Consider the following 26417-nt stretch of genomic DNA (forward strand, 5'->3'; position numbering starts at 1 on the left):
GCCACTTTTTGACCGTCTCGTTAGGATGTGCCGTTTAGTGGGTGGTCTTATTTGCGCGCCTCCATTTCGACTGTGTCTTCTCCCTATCAGCCATGTTGTAGTTTTAGCGCTTCCATATGGGATCTACTGACAGATATACAGTGCATCCAGAAAGTATTCACAGCGCTTCACCTTTTCCACATTTTGTTATGTTACAGCCTTATTCCAAATTAGAATAAATTAATATGTGTACTCAAAGTTCTACACAGAATAGCTCATAATGACAATGTGAAGCTTTTAGATTTTTTAAATTTTGCGAATTTATTAAAACTTCAAAAAAATCACATGTGCATAAGTATTCACAGCCTTTCCTCATCACTTTGCTGATGCACATTTGGCAGCAATTACGGCCTCAAGTATTTTTGAATACGATGCCACAAGCTTGGCACACCTATCTTTGGACAGTTTCGCCCATTCCTCTTTGCTGCATCTCTCAAGCTCTATCGGGTTGAATGGGAAGCGTTGGTTTTCATCCAGGATGTCTCTGTACATTGCTGCATTCATCTTTTCCTCTATCCCGACTAGTCTCCCAGTTCCTGACGCTAAAAAACAATGTTCAAATGTTCCTTCTGCCAAGAAAGTATATTGTGTGTCTATTTTATTTTTCAAATAAAACTTGGCTAACAGATTTCTGTGTTTGTATAAGTGCTTTTTCAGTACATTCAACATAATAACTAATAACCGTGAAAACTTTGGTCAGAATAACCGTCATAGTGTCATATCCCTAATGTACATTGTACGCCGTATTATCCTGAATTTATAAGTAATTAAAGTCTTAAGGTGAATTATATGTGCATTTATGGGGCCAAAATTGCCAATTTTCAGGGAGAAGAACATTTTTGGGGTATTTTTTTTTGGTTGAATAAATTTGCGAGGTTTTGACTTCTGAATCTTGAATACGCGGCAATCTATTGTATAAATATAAATAATATACAGTAATACCTTTCTGACAATGTCAAACATTAAGAACTGAGCGTTATTATCTTATGAAGGGCAGAACTCACTAATTTCACAATAGCTCTTTGTGAGTGTATTTTTTAAACACATTGGAGGTGTTCAACTGAAAACACCACAACGTGCTATTAGTACTACACCTGCAGAGCTGCTAGCAAAAACCAGCATGCATCTTTTTTATGTTACACTCTGTCTTTTCTTATGAAAAGAAATGCAAATCCATTTGGATCCTTTTCTGTGCAAAGCATCTTCAAAGAAGACTGTCAACCCCTTCCAGATGTGTTTGACATGCATCTCTAATTCCTGCCTTCTATATCGTTCCCCCAAGAGCTCTCTATTATACCATCCCCTCCTCTGCTCTGCACTCTTGTCTGCCCTGTATCTGCTGTCTGTCTATCTTCATTTTCCTCGTCCTCCTTACTTTTCTTTAATAAATGTTTAAAGATGTCCCTGCAGCTTCAGTGTAATTACTGTGCGGCAGCAGTCCAGGTCCTCTGGGAAGGAGGAGGTTAGAAGTATGCATGCAAAAAGAGGGGGGGCGAGTGCTTCTTATGCTGTATGACTGACAGAAGATAGATAGAGAGGGCCTTTCAGTTAGAAGGGGGTGACAAAACGAGATAGGTAAGACTGAGGGGTTTTATCTAACAAAATTAGAAAGTTGGCTGACAGCTTGTCCTTCTGCATGTCCTTACTTAAGTATGATCAATAGCTTTGTCGCTGTGTGTACTGTAAATACTTTATTTCATGCCTGTCAAGCAATAGACCATACGGACAAAAGTATATGGCCATGCGATCGCTGCATCTATACAAATCTAAACAGGGAGAAAATGTAGTTGATGTTTATATTTGGTCACTGATGCTGGCTCACAAATGTCTCTTCTAGTTCATCCCAATCGTGTTTGATAGGGTTGATGTCAGGGCACTCAAGTTCTTTCACACCAAAACCATCCAAGTAAGCTAGTTAAAACCTTATTTCAATCATGCTGGATCAGAAAATAGTTTTCCTGAACTGTTCTCACAATGCAGAGAATTGTCAAAAAAGCTTTTGGTAAGATAAATGTTAAAGATTTAGAGGGAAATAGGCATCGGGTCTAACACTGATTGATTGATTAATTAATCAGTAACTTCATCAGATACTATATAGTGTACTGTATCTACTTTCTAAATGAATATTCCATATCATATATGGACCTGATTGTCTCACTGTGAAGCAAATTTGAATTAAATCACGACAATCATGAATAATTTCAATGTAGTAAAACGTATTGTAGTATACCCAAGTGATTGCCCAGAGTTGAGATTTAGTATCGACTATATATTTTATTACTTGCACTCACGCACGCATATATATATACATATATACACACATATATACACACTTATATACATATACACATATATGTATATATATATATACATATATGTATATATACATATGTATGTACATATATATATACACATATATATACATTTATACACACATATATATGTGTATATACAGTGGGGCAAAAAAGTATTTAGTCAGCCACCCATTGACAATCAATGGGTGGCTGACTAAATACTTTTTTGCCCCACTGTATATATATATATATATATATATATATATATATATATATATATATATATATATATATATATATATATATATATATATATATATATATATATATATATATATATATATATATATATATATATATATATATATATATATATATATATATATATATATATATATATATATATATGTGTATATATATATATATATATATATATATATATATATATATATATATATATATATATATATATATATATATATATATATATATGTGTGTGTATATATATATATATATATATATATATATATATATATATATATATATATATATATATATATATATATATGTATGTATATATATATACACATATATATATATATATATATATATATATATATATATATATATATATATATATATATATATATATATATATATGTATGTATATATATATATATATATATATATATATATATATATATATATATATATATATATACACACATATATATACATATATATACACATATATACATGTGTGTATATATAAACAGAGTATATATACACTACCGTTCAAAAGTTTGGGGTCACCCAAACAATTTGTGGAATAGCCTTCATTTCTAAGAACAAGAATAGACTGCCGAGTTTCAGATGAAAGTTGTCTTTTTCTGGCCATTTTGAGCGTTTAATTGACCCCACAAATGTGATGCTCCAGAAACTCAATCTGCTCAAAGGAAGGTCAGTTTTGTAGCTTCTGTCACGAGCTAAACTGTTTTCAGATGTGTGAACATGATTGCACAAGGGTTTTCTAATCATCAATTAGCCTTCTGAGCCAATGAGCAAACACATTGTACCATTAGAACACTGGAGTGATAGTTGCTGGAAATGGGCCTCTATACACCTATGTAGATATTGCACCAAAAACCAGACATTTGCAGCTAGAATAGTAATTTACCACATAAGCAATGTATAGAGTGTATTTCTTTAAAGTTAAGACTAGTTTAAAGTTATCTTCATTGAAAAGTACAGTGCTTTTCCTTCAAAAATAAGGACATTTCAATGTGACCCCAAACTTTTGAACGGTAGTGTGTGTATATATATATATATATATATATATATATATATATATATATATATATATATATATATATATATATATATATATATATATATATATATATATATATATATATATATTTTTTATATATTTATATATATACATATACACTTTTCTTGTATTCCCTCACATCACTTCTTCCCGAAAGTGAAAAAACTGTCAACTAAACCAAGATGGCGGTTGTGCATAAATCAGCGCGCACAATACCTGAGTACACAAAAGGACTCGATCTTCCTGCAAAAAGCACATACGAGTAAAAAATCTAACAATGCAATTAAAGAATTCCCTATACTTTAAAAAAAAAGATTTGTCGAATGATATTATGTGTTATTTGTCGGTGGAGTTCCCAGACGTGTCGAACTAGATTATGCTCCGACGTCATTCTACGCGACAAAACAGATGAAAACCTGGAAACGCATGGATGTCTACAACTTATTTGTGTGTGACTGGGTCAAGGAAATTGCTATGAAGGCTCTACCGGATAAATATGCATTATTTTTGCGTGGGTAAGGTTGCATTTCATGATTTAAATTTGCGTTTTGCCAGGACGTGTCCATGTAAACAAAGGAGCATCCACAGTTCGACACCTGTGACTGCATATCCATTTAAAAAACTAACCATTGTGAATCACTACCATATTTTTTTTTTTCCTGTCATATGTCCTCCGACACATTTGTGTACAGAATAAACAAGAGGGGAGACGTAGAAGAACCTTTCTTGACAAAGTATCATTGACTCTGACTTTCTGGTTTATGTTTGTTAAAAAGTTAAATACAAACAATATCAAGATAATATTTCAATTGGAAACAGTAAGTGAGTAAAGTATATTAAAAATATATCAAACAAACCTTTAATGAAGTGGTCACTGCAAACTCATGCCTCAACTTTGCTCCTTTATACTGGAGTGCGTGCCACCTTTTGTTGTTGTCTTTCGTAACATCTTGCATTCTTTTGCCCTTCTTAATTACCTCTCGAGGAGATGTGAATAACTGTTTATCCTTTTTGCGGTTTAAACGGTTCGTACAGCCGAAAACAACGCAAGCATAGGGGCTTTTTCTTAGAGAAAGGCTAAATGGCGCCTAGTACCCATTGAAAACAGACACTCCTCGACCACCATATATATAATATATATATATATATTAGGGGTGTAACGGTACGTGTATTTGTATTGAACCGTTTCGGTACGGGGGTTACGGTTCGGTTCGAAGGTGTACCGAACGAGTTTCCACACGAACATATTAAGTAGCCGCCTCCGCTTCCTTCTGCCTCTGTCTCTGTCAGTACTCTACACAGCACCCAGCATTGTCCCACCCACACAACCATCTCATTGGTTACAAACAGGGCGATAACAGCCAATCAGCAGTGTGTATTCAGAGCGCATGTAGTCAGTGCTTAGCGTTTAGCAGGTAAGTATCAAGCAGCGGACTCTCCCCAAATTATAATAAACACCTCCCAGTCAACTACTAGTAACATCACTATGAGCCCGTTGACCTTCTAGAAATATAAAAGGCAGCTCTGCTCGCTCGCAGTCCTGGCTTGAGGTGAAGGCTAATTCGCTTTTAGAGTAACATTAGCTCATTTTGCGGTGTGTGTGTATATGAGTGCGTGTGCGTGTGTGTTTGTGTGTGTGTGCGTGTGTTACGGACAGCAAAGCCCTGTCTGTCTGTTATTTCACTTTACCTTTTTTTGTGTTGATTGAGCTGTGTTGAAGCAGCAAAAAAGGACATTATGTTAAATGAAGAGTTTCTGTTTTTGATAGTTGATATAATAATGTAAGTGCATCATTAAGCCTACATGAACCCCATGGGGGGCGGCGTGACGAAGTTGGTAGAGTGGCCGTGCCAGCAATCGGCGGGTTGCTGGTTACTGGGGTTCAATCCCCACCTTCTACCATCCTAGTCATGTCCGTTGTGTCCTTGGGCAAGACACTTCCCCCTTCCTCCTGATGGGTGCTGGTTAGCGCCTTGCATGGCAGCTCCCGCCATCAGTGTGTGAATGTGTGTGTGAATGAGTGAATGTGGAACTACTGTCAAAGCGCTTTGAGTACCTTGAAGGTAGAAAAGCGCTATACAAGTATAACCCATTTATCATGTATTTTCGGGGATGAATAGTCTCTCCTATTGCTATTGTACTATTTTTTCAGCTATAGTTACATTAATCACTGCTATCACATGTTGATAAAATATAACATTTACATAATAAAAATCAACTACAGGCTTCCCAAATGCTGTAATAAATTAAGCATGATGAGTTGACTTGAAACTGTTGAATGTTGCACTTTTTATATGTAGAAGAAAAGTTTTGTCATTTTATTTAATCTGAGCAACAACTTGAGGCAGTTTAATGTTGATTAACGTGGGCAGAATTATTATAGTGTTCCCAATGTTAAAAGGATAAAGCCATTGTTTACAAATTTGGTAAATAAATAACCAAAACATTTATATTTTGTTGTTTTCTTACTGTACCGAAAATGAACCGAACCGTGACCTCTAAACCGAGGTACGTACCGAACCAAAATTTCTGTGTACCGTTAAACCCCTAATATATATATATATATATATATATATATATATATATATATATATATATATATATATATATATATATATATATATATATATATATATGTATATATATATATATATATATATATAAATAAATAAATAAATAAATAAATAAATATATATATATATATATATATATATATATATATATATATATATATATATATATATATACATATGTATTTTAAAAAGTGGAGTATTACGGTGCTTTTGAGTACTTGACTGCTTGTTTCCAGGCCAAGTGCTTTAAACAGAGTTTGCAACCGGACGCGACGTCACGCGCAACATAAGTATTAATATATAGCATTGTTTAATTTTACATGAATCGGTAACAGGTAGTACCGACGGGCTTCAGTTAGTCCCTATGAAAGTACCACATTTGTTACACATGCCTATTTTTTTATGTTTAAGCGTTTTAGCGTGTTTTTTTAATTACTTGATTGATTCAGGGTTCATAGAAACAGTCTTTCCTTGCCTAATGTACACTAATGAACTTCCACTTTTTACACTGACTCAAAGTCAACGTAGCACTTGCAGGCTTTCTCTCACAGCTAAGTTGTCCCTCAAAGTTCAGTTGCCGCATAATTTCTCCCCCTCTTGAAAGACAGGCAAGTAATTGCCATCAAACTTCAGTCCTTGCTCTCCTTTGCCTCAGCACCAGAGGATGGGAGGGGTAACGTACAGTATAGCTGCGGAAAACCTGAACTGCATTTCTCAGCGCGCAGCAATAGAAAGACATTGCTATCGCAACCCGCTGATACGGATGATGGAGGACGTGAGGGATTAGTGGCTCTTTTTCCCCCCCTCACTCTGGATGGGTGACTTCTTAAGACAGGACGACTAGGACTCGGATAATAACCAGCCGTATCAGGGATGGGAAATTTGTAAAGCTCAAGCTGTTGGTTTGGGGGATAAAGATGAAGTCTCAATTATGAGACAGCAGGAAAGAGGACGGCACTAATTGGGCCATGCTTATTACTGATGTGCATGTTCTGTCTAAAGCTTTGCTGAGTCAAGTGGTTGAAGATGGAGTATAGAAATATATCATTCTTCTGAATCCAAGCAATGTGGATGCTACATGGACTTTAATCTAATGTTATGGAAACTGATGTGATTTTTCATTAGGGCATATTTTTGAAAGCAAGCACCTTGTGCGTGCCACCCTAAGTGCGGATCATTTTTGTGAGATAGACAGCGTCTACTCGCCCGGACTAAACCCCCAGTTAGACGTCTGCTTTGAGGCACAATGTTTATGACCGTATGGTACGCTAAAAAGATGGGCTGCCAGCTGCTCAACAATGTGCGGAAACCCAAAAATCGACTACGCCGCAAGTGGGTAGGCTTGTTTTATGTTTTACTGTGGTTGAATTTTTTTTTTTACTGAAATATATTGGGTTATACAATTCTAAAGCTCTTCAAATATTAGTCATATAAACTATTTGTTTTATAAATCCACCCAATTTCTTCATATAGCATATTGGTCAGGGGAACGTATCAAGTCACTTACAGAGAGTACCGGCAAATAATTCAAGAATGTATGTTTTGATTTCAAAGTTATTTTGATGACAATAGCTTTTAGCTAATATGCAGTTTAGTGGATTATATTTATTGAAATAAATGAAGAAATCAACAAAAAACATTAGTATGCAGCAGACTTGGAGAAGCAGTTTGAGTATAGTCTGCGCCATACTGAAGCAGAATGAGTAGGTAATGCCAGATAATAATCTTAATATATAAAATGGCGCACATTTATTCATGAAAATATGGAAAAGCTGATGGCGTGTTTGATAGAGACGCAGCTAGAAGGAAATACAGTAGAAGTCTGCTGTAGATTATTATTACATTATTTCATAGAACTACTGTAGTTGTTAGTAGTACATTATATTGTATTGTTTTTCATACAAGATAGTTTTTAAAAGGCAACATGCCTTTTAAAATGTTAACATGATAAAATTATGCTGTTTTGGAGTGTCTTGCACCAATGATTTAAATTCATTTCAATGGACCATTTTGATTTGAGATACAAGTGTTTTGAGTAAGAGTTTTGTCACAGAACTGGTAAGTTGAGGTACAACTGTAGTTTATTAATGTCGCATTTAAATCAGTCTGTAAATTACCTGTTGCTCAATGTTCTAATTTATAGAGATGCACGTGTGTTTTGTAGCTTTTACTCTTGATTGTTCCACAGTGCATTCAGCACCTTACCTTCAACCTTACAGATGCAGGGTCTGCCCTGTGCAGACCACTGTAAAACATGTTGGTATCGGTCATAATAAAACATTATTATTGCCACCTCGTTTCACCATGTTTTTTCATGGGGTAAAACAACATTTATTTGAAGTGTGGTGTTAATTTTCAGCCATGTAGACCACACAGCGACTGAGTAAGTGAGGCAGGGCATCCGTTAAAGTGGAGGCCACTAAATGAGGAAATACTGTATACAGGGGCTCTGAACAATGAACTGTGAGTCAAACTGTAATTATGTATAAAGTACAGTTTTGTATGTTTAATATTCCCTAATCTGAAGGTGTTAGAGGTAGCTGTGTAGTGTGTACACATTAATGCACGCTGCCACCCTTTTTAGTACTCCACATACGGTGTTTAATAAACATGCTAACAAATGGGAAATCTGCTAAATCTGACATCCAAATTAACCTTAATCTTGCCATGCACTCGTATAGTATAGCTTTATCAAATTGTCACAAAAGTATGACCCAACTGGCCTGATACACGCAAGTGGAATAATAATTAGAATATAAAAAGGCCTCACACACACGCATAGCTTCTCACATACATGCATTTACCAGTCCTGATGTAAGTCTGTGATGCAATTATCTGACTCATACTTGTCCAAGTGAAAGAAAAACACAAGCAATGATGGACCCTATTTGAGGAGAGCTGGACAGAGATTTTAAGTAGAGTTCATAAGTCTTGTATTTGTGCTAGACACAGCCTTATTCAATGCAAGCTAGCACATTGTACCTATTATACCAAGGTCCGGCCAGTTAAGATATATGACGGAATATGGGTATTATGCAATCATTGTCAACAGTCTCCAGCTAACTTAATACAAATGTTTTGGTTTTGCCCATCCTTGTGCAGTTACTGTACTGAAATTTTCAATATTTCGTCTTTGGTATTTGGCAAAAAAAAACCTAGTCTAAGCGGTCGATTTGGGTTCACCCATCTGTCATCTTTTTAGCAAATCCCCTAAAAAATTTGGTAGCATGTATTACTTTGTTGGCTAGAAGACTCATTGTGCTAAATTGGAAGGCTGTAGTGCCTCCCTGCAGCTCCTGCTGGATTAGAAATGTTCTTTATCTACTTAAATTGGAAAAAATCAGGCTGAGATTGAACGGTTGTTCTGTGAAGTTTTAGGAAGTATAGGGGACTTTCCTAAAATATGTAAGAGACTGATCTCAAATTTAACCCCGATTGAAAAGTAATTGAAAGGTAGATCATTGATGAGTATTTTATCTGCTTTTGTGTATTGCTGCACTGTGTTGGGGACATTCAGGAGTGCATTTGTTTGTGGCTATCAATATTTGCCTGTACTTATTTTTACTAATGCATGTTTGGGTTTTTTCTTTCTTTCCTTTTTTGTATTTATATTTTATAAATAATTGTTGTGGGTTACTTGTTTGGGGGAGGAAAAAAGAACATTTGACATTTGTTTGATTGTATTTCTGGACTGTGTAAGTCAAAAATCCAATAAACAAATGAGAAAGACAAAAACATAACCCAACACAAGCATACTTCCCATGATGCGTATGTGCGTAATTATTGCAGTATTTCATTGAGCGTTGGAATGGGAGGGAACCATTAACTTGTTGACTATTTAATGGGCTTCCCAACTGTGATGTGTGCAGTTATGCATTAAATCCCCTCTCTGAAGTGTCGTTTGAGGTTAATCTTGCACAAGTTCTAACAAGATCACATGAGCAGGGAGGAGTCACTCCCATTAGCTGATGGATGTTGTTATTAGCGTTCATTTTGCCTTTTAAAAACCATCTGGCTTTTTGAATGTTGCTGTGAAAATAGCACATCCACGTCTGCAGGAGAAAGTGAATTAAAAAAAACACGGACAGTGTTGTTGAAGTAGAGAGATTCTCTGTGAAACTCCCCTGCCTACACACTGTTATATATCTGCTGTTGGCTATAGTCGTTATTTCAGCCTGTAGATAAGTTTGACGTAATGTTCAACAGCGGTCTGCTGGAAGCAGCTACCCATTGAAGCTATGCACAGCTGCTGGTTTTATGGTGGAGTGAGCATTTTGCGGAGGCGGCGAGAGACTTCATGTTTTTTACGTTTTGTATGGAGCTATTTCAAGTTGCTAGATTACGACATTTATCATCAGTTTGGGGCTAACAGCAAACCTCAAGTTAATGATTTTAGATTGGGCTTTTTACCACCTTTGTTTGTCATGCAAATCCAGAAAAACGTGAATAATAACTTTAATTAGAAGAACCTCATGTGCTAGGTCCGGTGTGGCCATTGTACAAACAGGTAAGTGGAATATTTGCCAGCAATATTCGCATCAGCGTGTGATCCCTACAGAGCTCAGGTGCAAATGTAAGCCTTGCAGCAACCTACAAATGGCTAATATGGTGCAAATATGTTGAAATACAAAAAAAAAAAAAAACCTAACCCATAATTCAGTGGACAGAACGCCGATCAATTTGATGAGAAGAGGCTGTCTAAAAAGTATACCACCATTAAAACATGTTCCTATTGTTTTTTGGGTATTATTTGAGAGGATAGTCAAAATGTGATATACATGTACAGTATCTAAATAAAAACATGTGCCGATTGATCGGCCACCGATAAGTATCGGATTATTTTCATAAGAAAGTGTGTGTTCGCCATTGCCGATTAATGCCTTTTAATGCCAACTACAATTGCAGATAACAATTGTATTCAATCTTAGTCCCCCGGCTGACAAGCTATTAACTAGTTAAGTATCTCCATACACAGTGTGGAGATGCTCCCATAGGTTAATAATAATCGCCTCCATTACGGCAAATAAACTGCATTTTTTAAAATATCTTATGTATCATTATCAATGGAGGATGAGGTTAAACATGTTACACACCTAGAGCAAGCCAGCAGCAGTCATGCTAATAGCAACAGAAAAAAATAAGTGCTTAGTAAACTTTAAGAGGTTTAGATGGAATTGCGTTACAGCAGAAAGTAAGCAGCTATTAACAGGAAATAATAAGTAGATTAGAGTTATACAGGTGTGTGAGCACTCTTTGAGACAAAAAGAGGAACATGGATTAAAAAAGGAGCAAAATTTATATCTGTCAAGTTTACAGTCGGTCAACCTATATAAACCTTCTTGCTGGCTACTAATAAATACTCTAGAACTACAACCGGTTCGGAACTAACAATGTTCGGATTGTAATCATCTAAATATGATTATCAGCAATGTGGACAGGTGTCAACGTTGTGGCTCGGAAAACGAACGGAGGCGACAACAAGTAAGCTAGCGAGATGGTTAGCTAACTAGCAAGCTTGTTTTTCTGTGCTCCTACTATCGTCTCCCCGTTCGGCATCTCATTGCGCCGTTTAGGCAAGAGGAACAGCAAGTACCTGAGTTTGGGGCAAGCGTTCAACAAATTTTGTTTGGATGACATTTTTATGATACTTCATTTTTTAAAAAACGCGGAAGTGATATTTTGACGAGAAAATGTATATTTAAAACGGAGATGTCCGCATTTTTGCGGACATTTCACCTGCTTAAATATAACAACAACTGAACATAAAAGGGTGAATCGATGCATAAATTGGTGGTGTCAATACCAAAAGGTAATATCAGTACATTATCGATACTAGAGTGAATAGTCTATATTTTTATTTTCTCAAAATAATTTCGTTATTGTTTTTGTTAATGTTCTTTCTGGTCACAGTAGGACTTAAAAGGCAAAAATGATTTAAAAATGAGTAGTAGATAGCAGTTTTTGATTTATTTGAGCTATTGTGTACTATTGACTTTGCTTTGCTTGAACAGTTGTATTTAATAAAAGAGAATAAGGAACTTAATTTAAATATTGTGCTGATATTGTTGAACTGTCAATAGCACTCATCATGTATACATTGATTGGTATCAGTATTGGTATCGGCCAATCTCACCCATGGAGGATCGGAATCGGCAGCGTAAATCTCTGATCGGAACATTTGTACCATTAAAATTGTTTTCCTCCAAGACGAATATTTGAGTTTGTGATATGAAGGTCTTAGATGAGCGTATGCGCAGTGTTGGGTGCAAGGTTACAAGTGTTGTATGTTGATTAATACTTTAATCAATATATTGATGCGTCCAAAGTGTGAAACTGCATTATATCACTCATAATCTCAGTCTGAACCTATTGTGAATGAAGTTTTGGATCAATACTCTTTAATTTATTTAGTGTACTAATGAATACTAAGTAGTGACAGTTACATGTTTATATTTGCCCAGATGGCTTTATACAATGGAGGTTAAAAAAAGTGTCATATCAATATGCCTGTGTCACGATCAGTTTTATTGAAAGCGAGAGCTATGTTTTGTGTGATTCATGTTGTGTGTTCTAAGAGATATCTGGTCAGAGAAGGTCAATGAGCAGATTTATATGCCGCTGCTCTCTGAGCACTTAAGATGCATGCCATCTTTGACATGATAATAAGCTGGGAACATACATGCAAGAGTGGAGTGGGTTCATAATAGTAGGTTTATATCCTCAAACACATATCAAGGGTGTATTCTAAAAAGAATGTGTGACATAATAAGGAATATAAGAAAACACCATGCATGCTCTTCAACTACTGCAAGTAATTTACATGTTACATGCTGTTGGTGAAAAATGGATGGCACGCTTAGCATCACTAATAAAAGGTGGACGAACATAAAAGTTAGCATTAATTATTTCTGTGGCTGTCGTGAAAACACAATAGCGAACGGGATATTAATCGTTATACTGTAGCAACATGACAACCATACCAAAAATGGAGAAAAGCATTATCACTGCTAAGGGGAAACAAATGGCCATCAGTCTTGGCTGTGATGGTAAGTTTACTGGATATGACGCTGACAACTGCCTAGTTTGTGCTGCTATTACATAATGTCATGTACATTTCTGCTTTCTGTCTATAGGGAAATAGTCCGCCTGTGGTAGTGAACACGGACACACTGGATGGATCGCCATATGTAAGGACCATGTCTCTTCTCTACTAATATGACTCACTCTCTGCTGATAGCATTACCGTTACTAAAACTGCTGCCTAATGACAGCCAGGTCACTTAACTAATGTTGGGACGAACAAAGTGAAACACAAAAAGGCATTTTGAGGATTAAAAAAAATGGGGCTTTTGAGAGAAAGGCTTTCCACGGACTGCTATTTTTGTAAGCACTACAACACTGAGGAAAGTTGTTTTCTAGGTCAGACTTAAGTTCCTTCAATTCCATCTTCCGCAGGGACGTCATTAATTGCGGAGGTAATGCTAATGAGTGGATTTGCCAAAAGGCAAACTGGACCAAAGAAAGAACAATGTGGCTATTCATCAATCGAGTACTTTACTAGTCCCACCACTCGTTGTGTTATAGTTACCAAGGATGCTTTTAGAAATTCTACCACACCCTTGTCTGTTGAAAGTCAGTTAATTCATGTTTATCTTGGCAGGTGAATGGAACAGAAGGGGAAATCGAGTATGAAGAAATTACACTGGAGAGAGTAAGTGCATTCAATTGAACTAAATTACATGATTACTCAAGCTGAATATTCAGCTTGTTGTTTGTTTCTGTCTTTACAAGTCATTTTAATAAAACTACAAACTGATTTACTGGTGCAGACGCTGTCCATACTTTCCTTCCTTAAAAGGGGACCTATGATGATTTTAACTTCTTTGCGGTCTAGATATATGTATATACGTATGTATTGGATATGCTATTGTGTAAAACCCCACAAACAGAGGCATCCAAAACTGCGTGTAAGCTCACGCCAAAATGCATTAACCTTATGATTTGACGCTTTGACATTATTTAACAGCTGTATCCAACATTGTAATATTTATTAGTCAGAAACTACAAAAATCATCACCCTTTAGCCCGTCCATGACAGAAGTAAAGACAGACATATTATCCAAACCTGCTAAGCTATAATGTTGGTTATGTTCAAAGGCAAATTTACTAGATGTTTAGATTGTGGAGTGGTAGACAATGCCACAAAATCTGAAACTAAGGAGAGGCTTGCTGTGCTGGACTTGCAAAACTTTTCATGTTATTATATATTCCAACCCTTCTGATTAACAGTGAATAGAAGCCATGATAGATGCATGATCCTTACAATCTCAATGCGCTTCCTGAAGCCTCACTCAAGTGCCTCTAGCGGGATGAATTATTCACTGTGTTTTTGCTTGTAATTGGTACTGCAGGGGAACTCAGGCCTGGGCTTCAGCATAGCTGGGGGAACAGACAATCCCCACGTGGGCGATGACCCGAGCATCTTTATCACCAAAATCATACCTGGAGGAGCAGCGGCTCAGGATGGGCGCCTTAGGTAACAAACATACACATACACTTTTGTACGGAAGGTTACTAACAATGCTCTAAAAAGTTATTGTGATAAAATAAGAAAAATACATGAAACTGGGACATAGCAAGGTTTCTTCAAACATTGAAAACAAACCATTGCTGCCAGTTTCTGAAAAGATCCTTTTAATGTTATTAGTCCTGACAGTATTTGTTTTTGGCAGCTTTGATCAACATTTGTGTTAAATGGTGATATCTAGTATAACCATTTAGATCAGATTTTATTGCATCGCCATTGATGTATGACAACACAACAGATTACTGCATCTGTGTGAAATCACTTTACATTGATATTTGAAATACGAACAGTGTTCCCTCAATGCTTTTTTTTCATAGTGGAAGATCAGAAACTTCCCATTTTTCTGAATGCGGCATAATCACCACCGTTTCCCTCGAGAGCCTTGTTTCACAAACGTTTTGCAGCCATCAGCAAATAGTTGAATCTGACAAAAAAATGAACAGACTAAAATGACATTGCCATGAAATCAATTTGTAGCACTCAAATGGAAAAGAGTGATGAGTGAAGCATTTAGGGCAGGCTCTTGGAGACAGGCAATGTGTACATTGTAAAATAGATAGTAAATCCAAATTTGAAATAGTCTTTCTAGTGCAGATAGGCAGACCTTTGATAACGTTTGTCATAACTAAACTATGTGCAGCTGCCATTAATTTTTAATGTTTGGATACTGAAAGTTGGAAAAATTAGCAACATTTTACAAGGTTGTGCAGCACTTCGATTTGTGGCTCACGAGCCAAATGTGGCTTGTGAAGTAAGTTAGACCAGCCCGGGAGTTTAGTGCAAACCTTTGGAAGAATTGGGACATATTTGCAGCACACTCGTGTCATATAGAGCTGGGGTTCTTAAACTTTTTGACCTCATGGGAAAACGTTTCTAGTATAGAGGGGCCCAGAAGCCCACTCAAATATTAACACAGAATAAGTAATCTTACTCTTGGTTCCAATCATATTCAATAATTATATCTAACCTACTTACAGTTTTTTGTTTTATTGGCCTCAGTCTGGACCCCCTCCCCAGGAGCCCAGTTTGAGACCGAACCTTTTTTTTTTTAACCCATTGGGACCGACACCAAGCCCGTAGTAGCTCAGAATGGTGTAGTGTAAAATATAAATGAAATGTTGTGCTGTTAAAACTGGCTTTATTTTCATTCTCATGCACATTTCACTTTATACCATACAAATAATTTACAAGTGGATCGCAAATGACGATATTGTCAGTATAGGTAAAATCGTCATCAACCGTCCACCGCGTGACTGACAGAGAGACGCTGGTGAGACAGATAGACAGCATTTAACATGAGTGGAATTACTTATAGTAGACATACAAGTGGAGCAGCAAAGCGCAAGGAAAAAGAAAAAAGAGAACAAGGAAAAGCCAGATGACAAATCTGGACTCATACTTTGTTTGTTCTCATGGAGATGAACTTGACGTGGTTGTTGCCAGCATTTCAGGCCCGCCAAATGCGCCAATAGTGCCAGCATCAGGAGCACATTTCCCAGGTAACAATTGAATTCTAACAATTATTGTACTACACTATAACAGGGTTTCCATGGTCCATTGAAAAGCATTAAAAGTCATTAAATGATTTTGTGACGCACCTCATGTGATCTATAGTGGCCTCGGATTGGACCAACAGGGCAATTCTCACAACAGACCACAACTCTTATTTTCTGACAATCCCACAGTAAATGTGTTAGAATTCCTTTAGCTGTCTGACACTTCATAAATCACTTGCTATCTACTGTACCCATGTTAAACAACTGAGAGGGTGTACAATACAATCTATTCAAGATGTTAAATTGGCACAGCCTATTTTTAATGCATCTAAAGGATGCAAATACCATTCTATGAAGTGTCTTTTTCTACAATGTTTAAATCAGTCATCCATTTCCGAACACATACATCTTTTGCATTCCTAGTATGAGGTGTATGTATTAATTGATAAATCTTTTAAATATTTTTTTTTTCCTAAATGTATCCTGATTAAGAAATGTATCCTCCGGTTTGTGGCTATTTTAAGGCATATTTTCAGTGGATATGCATTTTTTCAGCAGGTTTTAAAGATATGTATACACATTCACTTAATGACCTTGTGGTTGAAGTGTGCGCCCTGAGACTGGCCGAGTAATACCAAAGACTATAAATGGGACCCATTGCCTTCCTGCTTGGCACTCAGCATCAAGGGATGGAATTGGGGGTAAAATCACCGAATGATTCCCGAGCGCGGCGCACGTTGCTGTTCACTGGTCCCCTCACCTCTCCGGGGGTGAACATGGGGATGGGTCAAATGCAGAGGACAAATTTTACCACACCTAGTGTGTGTGTGACGATTGTTGGGACTTTAACTTTACCTTATTTAAAAAAATACTTCTGGGTATATTATATTGATCAACCAGTTCTTATTTAGGGGGCTTTGTGGGTGAATAGAGGCACTCCCATTGACTCTGTTGTTAGAATTAGAAAAATTGGGATTTTGTATTTACAACTTACAATGCATAAACAAAGAAAAAAATATGTGCTCTTGTCTTACATAAGGATTGTGAATGATAAGCATTTTTTTAAAAGTTCAGATCCCCTTTAATAATTCTTACACTTCCTGGTAATGTGCTGATGCTGTTGCAAAAGGTAGAAAATGAATAAATGTCGGGAAAATGCAAATGTCAGCAAAAGTGGCTGGCTAACTTTTCAAAACATGGTTAATGCTTGTCGATGGTAAACCCAGATAGTAGGGCTGGACAAAAGGCAAAAATAATGATCACGATTATTTTGAATGATATTCTAATCACGATTAATAAGATTATTCATTAATTTGAAAAAATAAGTATTTATTCTACCACCAAAACTCAACTTGAAATATAGTTTTAAAAAAACACGGATACAAATTAGTAACGAATAAACCACAAGTAAAATAATAATAATAGCAATAACAATACATTAAAATAACAATAGCAATATAAAAAACAATAAATTAAGGTTTGTTATTCTGTTTTTTTACCTTTTACACTTATTTTACCACCATAAGGTGTGTGCTTTTTCTGCCAAATAAAATTTAATAAAATGTTTGGTAATTAAATGCAACAATCCTCACATTTATTGGTGCAATTTATCTTTGGACAATGTAGACCAGTATTTTAGGTCAAAGCATAATATTTCTGTAAATTTATTGATGGGTGCTAAGTACATTATGCTTGTGTAAGGTTCTTTTGTTAGCAAAGTTAGACCGGATTTGGCACTATTATTGTGAGGGTGGGAGTGTGCTGTGTTGTTCTTAGCTTGACGAGTAAAGAGGCGACTTGATTCGGCTGTTCAAAAAAAAAAAAAAAGAGAGCGCCTTTAAAGTTGCGACCACTCTTTGTACGTTGATGTTACATCGATGATGTCTTTCACAACAACACAAGCATATGAGATGTGTTGTCGCTGTTTCAAGTGACTGTCTCGACATTGTTTAGTTCAGGGCAGGGCAACTGAGTGTTCTGGGATGAATGCGTGCTACCGGACACATTATTTTGCCTAACAAATGTTCCTTCTCCTCACAAAAACAACATTTCACTTACTTTCATGTCAATGTCTGTGATATTCTGCTTTTTATAGAGGGTTCCGAATTATTGGCCAATTACTTGACTCTGTCTGCGGTTACGTAAACACGGAATCTTGCCTTACTTTTTTATTGAGTTCAGTGGTTATTGATTTCAGCATATTAGGGCTGTGTTAAATAAAAAGTAGCAACCATAGTGTGATCCCTAACATCTAATTGCTTTTTTTCTCCCACTCATTCGCTCCTCACAAGCTCCGGAATTTGCATGCACGTTGCGCTGCCCGTAAGCAGGTTTTTTGCCGATCATTATCTTTTATAATCATAGGAAGCCATAATCGAAATCGGAACCAAAATTCGATTAATCGTCCAGATAGGCATGTGTATGTTGTAAAATAATGTTAGGATGAGGTACTGGCACTCATGCAGCTCAATGTGTTCTTCACAACTGGGAAGTCAGGACAAGGCCAGAGTGTGATGTACAAATGGGATAGATTTCATTTCCGACTGTGACCTTAGAAAACGGATGGATTTGGGAGGAAAAATGTGAATACATGTCATGTTTCCCTGCTTTAATTTTACGCCTTATTTCTTCCCTTGGTTAGTGTGAACGACTGCATACTATTTGTGAATGATGTTGACGTGAGGGAGGTGACGCACAGCCAGGCAGTGGAAGCTCTAAAGGAAGCAGGTGCTATCGTCCGGCTCTACGTTCTCCGCCGGAAGCCGGCAGCGGAGAAAATTACTGAGCTCAAGCTTATCAAAGGGCCTAAAGGTACATGGAAGCGTGTATGGTGCTGATACTTTTGTGTGGGTTTGAGGACGCTTTCTAAGTAGCTTAACTGTACTTTCTGCATTCAGAAACGTTTGTGGTATTTACCAATACCTCTTTGGATCCCTCCCCTGTCTCCCCTTTTCAGGTTTAGGTTTCAGTATTGCTGGAGGAGTGGGAAACCAGCACATACCAGGGGATAACAGCATTTATGTCACCAAGATCATCGAAGGCGGTGCAGCACATAAAGATGGACGTCTGCAGATTGGCGATAAGATTTTAGCGGTCAGTCACTCATTTGACATTCATGTAACCATTTCAGCGACTTACGCACAGTCCCTCATATTGCTCACAGGCTTGACTCACACATTAAGAGTCAAGATAAACTACAGATGCAATTTCCATGGCCTGACATTACATTCATAAATATGTTAACAGCAGCGTGGGATGGGATTGATGCCGAACAGCATTGCGTTACTGCCATCTGCTGGAGAGGAGAGGCTTTAGCCACTACACAGCAAAAGTTCAAAATGGTGTCTCTTGCAACACATTACCACTCAAAGTGCAATATTTATTACAAAGCTGAATATGTAATCATTGTAATGTAAAGAAAATTGTTCCTACAAATGTATTTTTGTTCTATGACTAGATCACATGTGTCAAACTCAAGGCCAAGGGGGCCAGATCTTGCCGGCCACATTATTTTATATGATCCACAAAAACCTGGAAATATGCGTTATAAAGTCAATCCATCCATTTTTCTACCGCTGGTCCCTCTCTGAGTCGCAGGGGGGCTGGAGCCTCTCCCAGCTGCACTCGGCTGAAGGCAGTGTACACCCTATACCAGTACTTGACAGAAAAAAGTACATGTACTGCATACAATTGCATATATTTTAAACTTTAATATTTTGTACTAATGTCAATATATCATAAATACAAACTTTGTTTTTTGTTCAAATAAGACTGAATACTCTATCTGATTGCATTTTAATTTTAAAGCAAGTTATTCATCAAATTGTACACAGTAAAAATGACAATAGATTTTACAGTAAAAAAAACTGGCAGCTTAGTCTCCAAAATTTGATCTTGAAAAAATGACGGTACATTTTACCACTATCAATTTTATAATAAAATTCCAGCGACTGAGCTTGCAGCAAAATCTACAGATTTATTTTTACAGTGTGCGTAAAAAATATATAATACTGTAATCAAATGCATAGGCAATTGTGTAATACCAGTGTTATATGTTATATAGTTTATAGGGTTTTTTATCAATGCATAGTGCAATCGTTAGTGCACAATATGTATTATTCATTACTGTTTTTTTGTTACATTTTTCTTCTGATACTGTATGTAAAAACCTGCACTGCAACCATATAATTTCCCCGTTGTGGGATGAATAAAACTCTATCTATCTATATAATATCATGAAGCGAATCCATACATTTATATTCATATTTTTTTTACTGTTATAAACGACCCCCTAAGGGCAGCCATAACTGTAATGTGGTCCTTAATTAAAATGTATCTGAAACCCCTGGCCTAAACTAAGAAATAAAAGTAGCTGTACAAGGGACAATAATTGGGTTTGTACTGAACATTATAGAGTGGGCAGTGATAATGTTATTTTCGCAACTATAATGTATTTGTTAACGTCCCCAATGCACTCTGGTTGGTGCTGTTGACCGTGTTGCCTTGATTATGAATGCCGAGACATACTTTAAGTCCCTCGCCTCTTTCGAGTGGTCTATTACAACGATAATAATTGCTTTCGCCTGTTTGTCCAATCAGGTGAACCACGTGTGTCTGGAAGACGTCATGCACGAGGATGCTGTGGGGGCTCTGAAGAACACAGCCGAGGTGGTGTACCTCAGGGTGGCCAAGCCCAACAACCTGTTCCTGACCAACTCCTACAACCCTCCTGACCTCACCAATAGTAAGTCTGAACACATAACTTTGAGACGCCTGCATTCAGTAACATTGGTCAGTATCAAGATGTCCAAATCTGTAGTGAATGCCTTTCCAGGATTGCACGCCCACAGAATGCAATACATTTACATAATCAGTTAAGCATACAGGAGCAAGGACATAACTTACTTTTTCTAAATGGCTGCAGATGAATGTGGGTTAAAACCAAAGCTCTTTTTTGAATAGATAATTTAGCTTTTTCATTAAAACCTTTCTTTTGGGCTGATTCCATTGCTACTTGAATTTTGCCTTTTTAACCAAAACAAGAAGCAAAGCACTAACATCATTATCCATGAGTCAATAATTTTTTGGTGGAAACAAAGCCCTCCAGGAACATTTTCATTTTCATTTATTTCAGGCAATGACACAGAAAAAGTCCTAAGTAGGCAACATATAATAATATGAATTAATATAATGCAAAGGGGAATGTATAGTATGTAAACATGATGATCCAGTTTTGCCTGAAAGGGAGTGGGAAGAGGATAATTTATTTAATCCCACCCCCAGTTCTCCATTTAGTGATTAATACATTGAGCTTCACTGTTACTTTGTTCAAAGATTATAATACACATGTTATATCATGGTGGCATTACCACAGGTTACAATAATTATTACACTGTAACAATAATTTGTAGCAACAATGTAAGAAGAATGAACAATACCAACAATGTTAATCGACAATATACCAACAATGGTAATAATATACCAACAATGATAATAGACAATATACCAACAATGGTAATAATATACCAACAATGATAATAGACAATATACCAATAATGGTAAGGAAACATTGAGCACATGTTGAAACTATGAGACAGAGTACAACAGCAATTCAAATTAAAGACCTTCATCTCTATATTTTAACCAGACCCGATGTTTGTATAATAGTTTAAATCGATTAATAGTGTGGCATTGCTTGTGTTGTAAGTTCAGTCTATTCCAGAGTTTTACTCACCATACAGACACACAAAAACGTTTAAAAGTGGTCTAAGCTCTCGGCATTGAGAAATATCCAAAACCTCTTATGTTATGAGCCCGCACCGGTGTTATAAAAATAAAACGTTGTAGGTTAGGCGGTAATCATTTATTAAATGCTTTATATAAGTATATTGATGTATTATATTTAACAAGATCATCCAATTTTAGCAACTTTGATTGCATAAACAGACTATGAGTATGTTCTAATATGATCAGATGATTAATTGTGTTCTGGTAAGTATCCCCCTAAACTTCAACACAATATGTAGTATAAAGTACGAAGTGTATTGTCATTAAAATGTGTAGTTTTGCTTTGTTTATAAATGAGAGGCTTTTGGAGATTTTTGTTTTGAATTGTCTGACATGGGGTTTCCATGTTAGTTTACTATCAATTATTACTCCTAAAATGTATTATTATTTATGATTTCAATTATGGGACCATCAATACTTATTCTCTGTTCAGACTAGGGCTGCTACTAACGATTAATTTGATAATCGATTAATCTGTCGATTATTACTTTGATTAATCGATTACTAATTGGATAAAAGAGATTAAGTACATTTCTATCCTTTCCAGTATTTTATTGAAAAAAAAACAGCATACTGGCGCCATGTTCTTTCAACTTGCCAAATAAAACAAGGAAAATGTTACAAAAATGCACACTTTTGACCCCCCTGCTATAGATAATAAAAAATGTAATCTGATAAATCTATCGATAAAAAGCAGAGCCTGACGACGCATGCGCGTTTATCACAACTCTCTCACTCTCTCTGTCTCTCCCCCTCCCTCACGAATGCTGCTGCACGCACAATTTGTTTTGTTTTTAACCGTTTTAACACTGAACGTACATTGTTAATACACGCAACCCTAACTCAAAATGCCGGACATTTGAGGCATTCAAGAAACGCCGCCCGGACAGCCCCGCAAAAGAGGATATGTCCGGTGAAAAGAGGACGTATGGTCAGGACCTAGCCCGGTCGCTGATAGCATGCTAGCAGCGATCGGTTTCACCGGACATGTCCTCTTTTGCTAGCATGCTAGCAGCTAACGGGCTACGATAGACTGACCATACGTCCTCTTTTCACCGGACATGTCCTCTTTTGCGGAGCTGTCAGGGCGGAGTTTCTTAAATGCCTCAAATGTCCGGCATTTTGAGTATTGTTTACACAACGTGCAGTACGCTACTTAATATGCCCGTGTGGAAACTCGTTCGGTACACCTCCGCACCGAACCGAAACCCCCGTACCGCAACGGTTTGATACAAATACACGTACCGTTACACCCCTATTATTTTGATTATTGTTTCTCAGCTGTTTGTAAATGTTGCAGTTTATAAATAAAGGTTAAAAAAAAAAAAAAATATTAAAAAAAACGTAGCCTCAGCACGCGCATAGCATAGATCCAACGAATCGATGATTAAATTAATCGGCAACTATTTTTATAATCGATTTAATCGATTAGTTTTTGCAGCCCTAGTTCAGACATTATGTTACGATTACCAAACATCACTATCTTAGTTTTATTTATCCATCCATCTTCTTCCTCTTGTTTGAGGTCGGGTCGCGGGGGCAGCAGCCTAAGCAGGGAAACCCAGACTTTCCTCTCCCCAGCCACTTCTTCCACCTCTTCCCGGGGGATCCTGAAGCGTTCCCAGGCCAGCCGGGAGACATAGTCTTCCCAACGTGTCCTGGGTCTTCCCCGTGGCCTCCTACCCATCGGACGTGCCCTAAACACCTCCCTAGGGAGGCGTTTGGGTGGCATTCTGACCAGATGCCCGAACCACTTCATCTGGTCCCTGTCGATGTGGAGGAACATCGGCTTTATTTTGAGTTCCTCCCGGATGACAGAGCTTCTCACCCTATCTCTAAGGGAGAGCCCCGCCACCCGGCGGAGGAAACTCATTTCGGCCGCTTGTACCCGTGATCTTGTCCTTTCGGTCATAACCCAAAGCTCATGACCATAGGTGAGGATGGGAATGTAGATCGACCGGTAAATTGAGAGCTTTGCATTCCGGCTCAGCTCGTTCTTCACCACAACGGATCGATACAGCGTCCGCATTATTGAAGACGCCGCACCGATCCGCCTGTCGATCTCACGATCCACTCTTCCCTCACTCGTGAACAAGACTCCTAGGTACTTGAACTCCTCCACTTGGGGAAAGATCTCCTCCCCAACCCGGAGATGGCACTCCACCCTTTTCCGGGCGAGAACCATGGACTCTGACTTGGAGGTGCTGATTTTCATTCCGGTCGCTTCACACTCGGCTGCGAACCGATCCAGTGAGAGCTGAAGATCCTGGCCAGATGAAGCCATCAGGACCACATCATCTGCAAAAAGCAGAGACCTAATCCTGCAGCCACCAAACCGGATCCCCTCAACGCCTTGACTGTGCCTAGAAATTCTGTCCATAAAGGTTATGAACAGAATCGGTGACAAAGGGCAACCTTGGCGGAGTCCAACCCTCACTGGAAACGTGTCCGTACATTTTTTAACCACTGTAATGTTTAAAGTATGTAGTGTTAAGGCAAAGTTCCAGCAAAAGGCAAATCTGTTTTGGGTTAATGTGTATCCTGTAAGGTGTGATCACCTAGTAAACGTTGCCTCACTCTCTCTACTGCATCCTGGATTGGAATACATGTAAACAGGGAGGTCGAACAATACTTTAGTTTAATTTTTGTCCAGTTTTAGATCTCTGATCTTTGCTACAAAGTCAATTGAGTTTTGGACACGATGTGGCAGTCACTGGCGCACTTACTTTTACACTTCCGCACAATGTTTGTCACTTCCTGCTCATTTGTAGCAGAGAGGAAGAATGACAAATAATTATGTTTAATAGTCGATTTTGCAACTCCATTGTCTGGGATATCAACAGCCAACTTAAGACCATCATTTACAAAAAAACGATATAATGTATTCACTACATTACTTATGTTACAATCTTCACCATTTTCATCAATAAAGTAATCAAGATATGTCAACTTTGAAAATCCTTGTTTGATTAGGCTATTAAAAACATCACAATTTCCTTAAATATATATATTTTTTTTTTAATAAAAATTGTATAGTATAACCGTTCGCTTGTTCCTATAATATCAGTTAATTTATTGTTGTACTTCTTATATCATTGTTCGACTTATTTTGTTTTTACTTTGATGAACAGTTTGTAGAGATTGTTTTTCTTTTTACAGGCATTAATTATTCCTTTTGTAATTCAAGGGCTTTTTTATGTTTTTATTTTATAAAATATTATTTCACAGGACAGTGCTTATTATGCAGGGAAGTGAAGATGTCTAAAAAAAATTACAATAAGCACTGTCCACATTTGGTTCTTTGTAATCATGGACCGCTAAACTAATATTTAGAGCACGGATCGTTTCCCCAGATACTATTCATTAAGAGATTTTTGCAATAGTGTTTTTGGTTTTCTTGAGATTACAGTCATACAAAGTAAAAACAGGTAAATGGTCAGTGATATCACGTATACTGTAAATAGGCCACTGGTGATTTGATTTCACATAATGTTAGTAAAAATGTTGTCAATGATTGTGGCACAATGTGTAGTTATACTGCTTGGTTTCGTTACGGTTGGATATTACTGAGACAAGCTGTACATTGTGCCAATGAAGTCAGCAAAATTTTTTTGCTTGGATAGATTTGACAAATCAATGTTAAACTCACTACAAATAAATATGTGTTTCTGGTTCACAGACAAAAACAGTTTACCCATCTATATGTCAAGGCCCTTGGGCCTACGACATATAGTGTAAATAATGTATAAGTCTCCGTAATTATGAATTAAACTGAACATGTGAGAGCATAAATGACCACTTCTCGCTGTATTCGAAGACTCCCTGTGGTTTCTTTTCCCAGCGTATTCTCACATGGATACTGAACTCAGCCACCCTAACTACCTTGGCTCAGATTACCCACAAGCTCTCACTCCCACCTCGCCTAGTCGCTTTTCGCCTGTTCTGCACGGCATGATGGGAGATGATGACATCCCCAGGTAAGCCAGGGTGTCGGAAAGACATTATAGTGGTGTGAAAACCAAGGCATGACCGTATCTGGTTTAGTATTCCTTGTTGTTATGGGAAGTGCATTCCTCCGTTTCTTTTCTAGAGAACCTCGCAGGGTTCTGATCCACCGAGGCTCCACCGGTCTGGGATTCAACATCGTTGGAGGGGAAGATGGAGAGGGGATTTTTATCTCTTTCATCCTGGCAGGAGGGCCAGCTGACCTCAGCGGGGAGCTGCACAAGGGCGATCAGATCCTCAGTGTAAAGACACGTTGCCCATTTCCCACGCTAATAGAAGAACCCAGTAGTCATTGTATGCTTGTTA

The 26417-nt window shown here is 37.2% G+C and overlaps 1 protein-coding gene and 1 long non-coding RNA gene across 5 annotated transcripts in view; one reads left to right on the forward strand and one right to left on the reverse strand.

Annotated features, from left to right (window-relative positions):
- LOC133650444 (disks large homolog 4) overlaps positions 1-26417 on the forward strand; it is a 181269-nt gene that overhangs the window by 131804 nt on the left and 23048 nt on the right. For 3 of the 4 annotated variants that reach the window (XM_062047677.1, XM_062047676.1, XM_062047674.1), the window contains exons 4-11: positions 13370-13423; positions 13897-13947; positions 14639-14772; positions 18961-19130; positions 19276-19412; positions 20919-21063; positions 25948-26083; positions 26197-26353. In XM_062047677.1, the coding sequence (XP_061903661.1) occupies positions 13370-13423; positions 13897-13947; positions 14639-14772; positions 18961-19130; positions 19276-19412; positions 20919-21063; positions 25948-26083; positions 26197-26353 (984 nt within the window). The remainder of the gene's footprint in view (positions 1-13369; positions 13424-13896; positions 13948-14638; positions 14773-18960; positions 19131-19275; positions 19413-20918; positions 21064-25947; positions 26084-26196; positions 26354-26417) is intronic. The other variant, XM_062047675.1, reaches the window with a different exon arrangement.
- The window catches only part of LOC133650447 (uncharacterized), a 71200-nt gene that overhangs the window by 38262 nt on the left and 6521 nt on the right, over positions 1-26417 (reverse strand). The gene's annotated exons all lie outside the window — the stretch shown is intronic.

Source organism: Entelurus aequoreus, linkage group LG05, assembly GCF_033978785.1.
Source record: "Entelurus aequoreus isolate RoL-2023_Sb linkage group LG05, RoL_Eaeq_v1.1, whole genome shotgun sequence".
In the NCBI taxonomy this organism is placed as follows: domain Eukaryota; kingdom Metazoa; phylum Chordata; class Actinopteri; order Syngnathiformes; family Syngnathidae; genus Entelurus; species Entelurus aequoreus.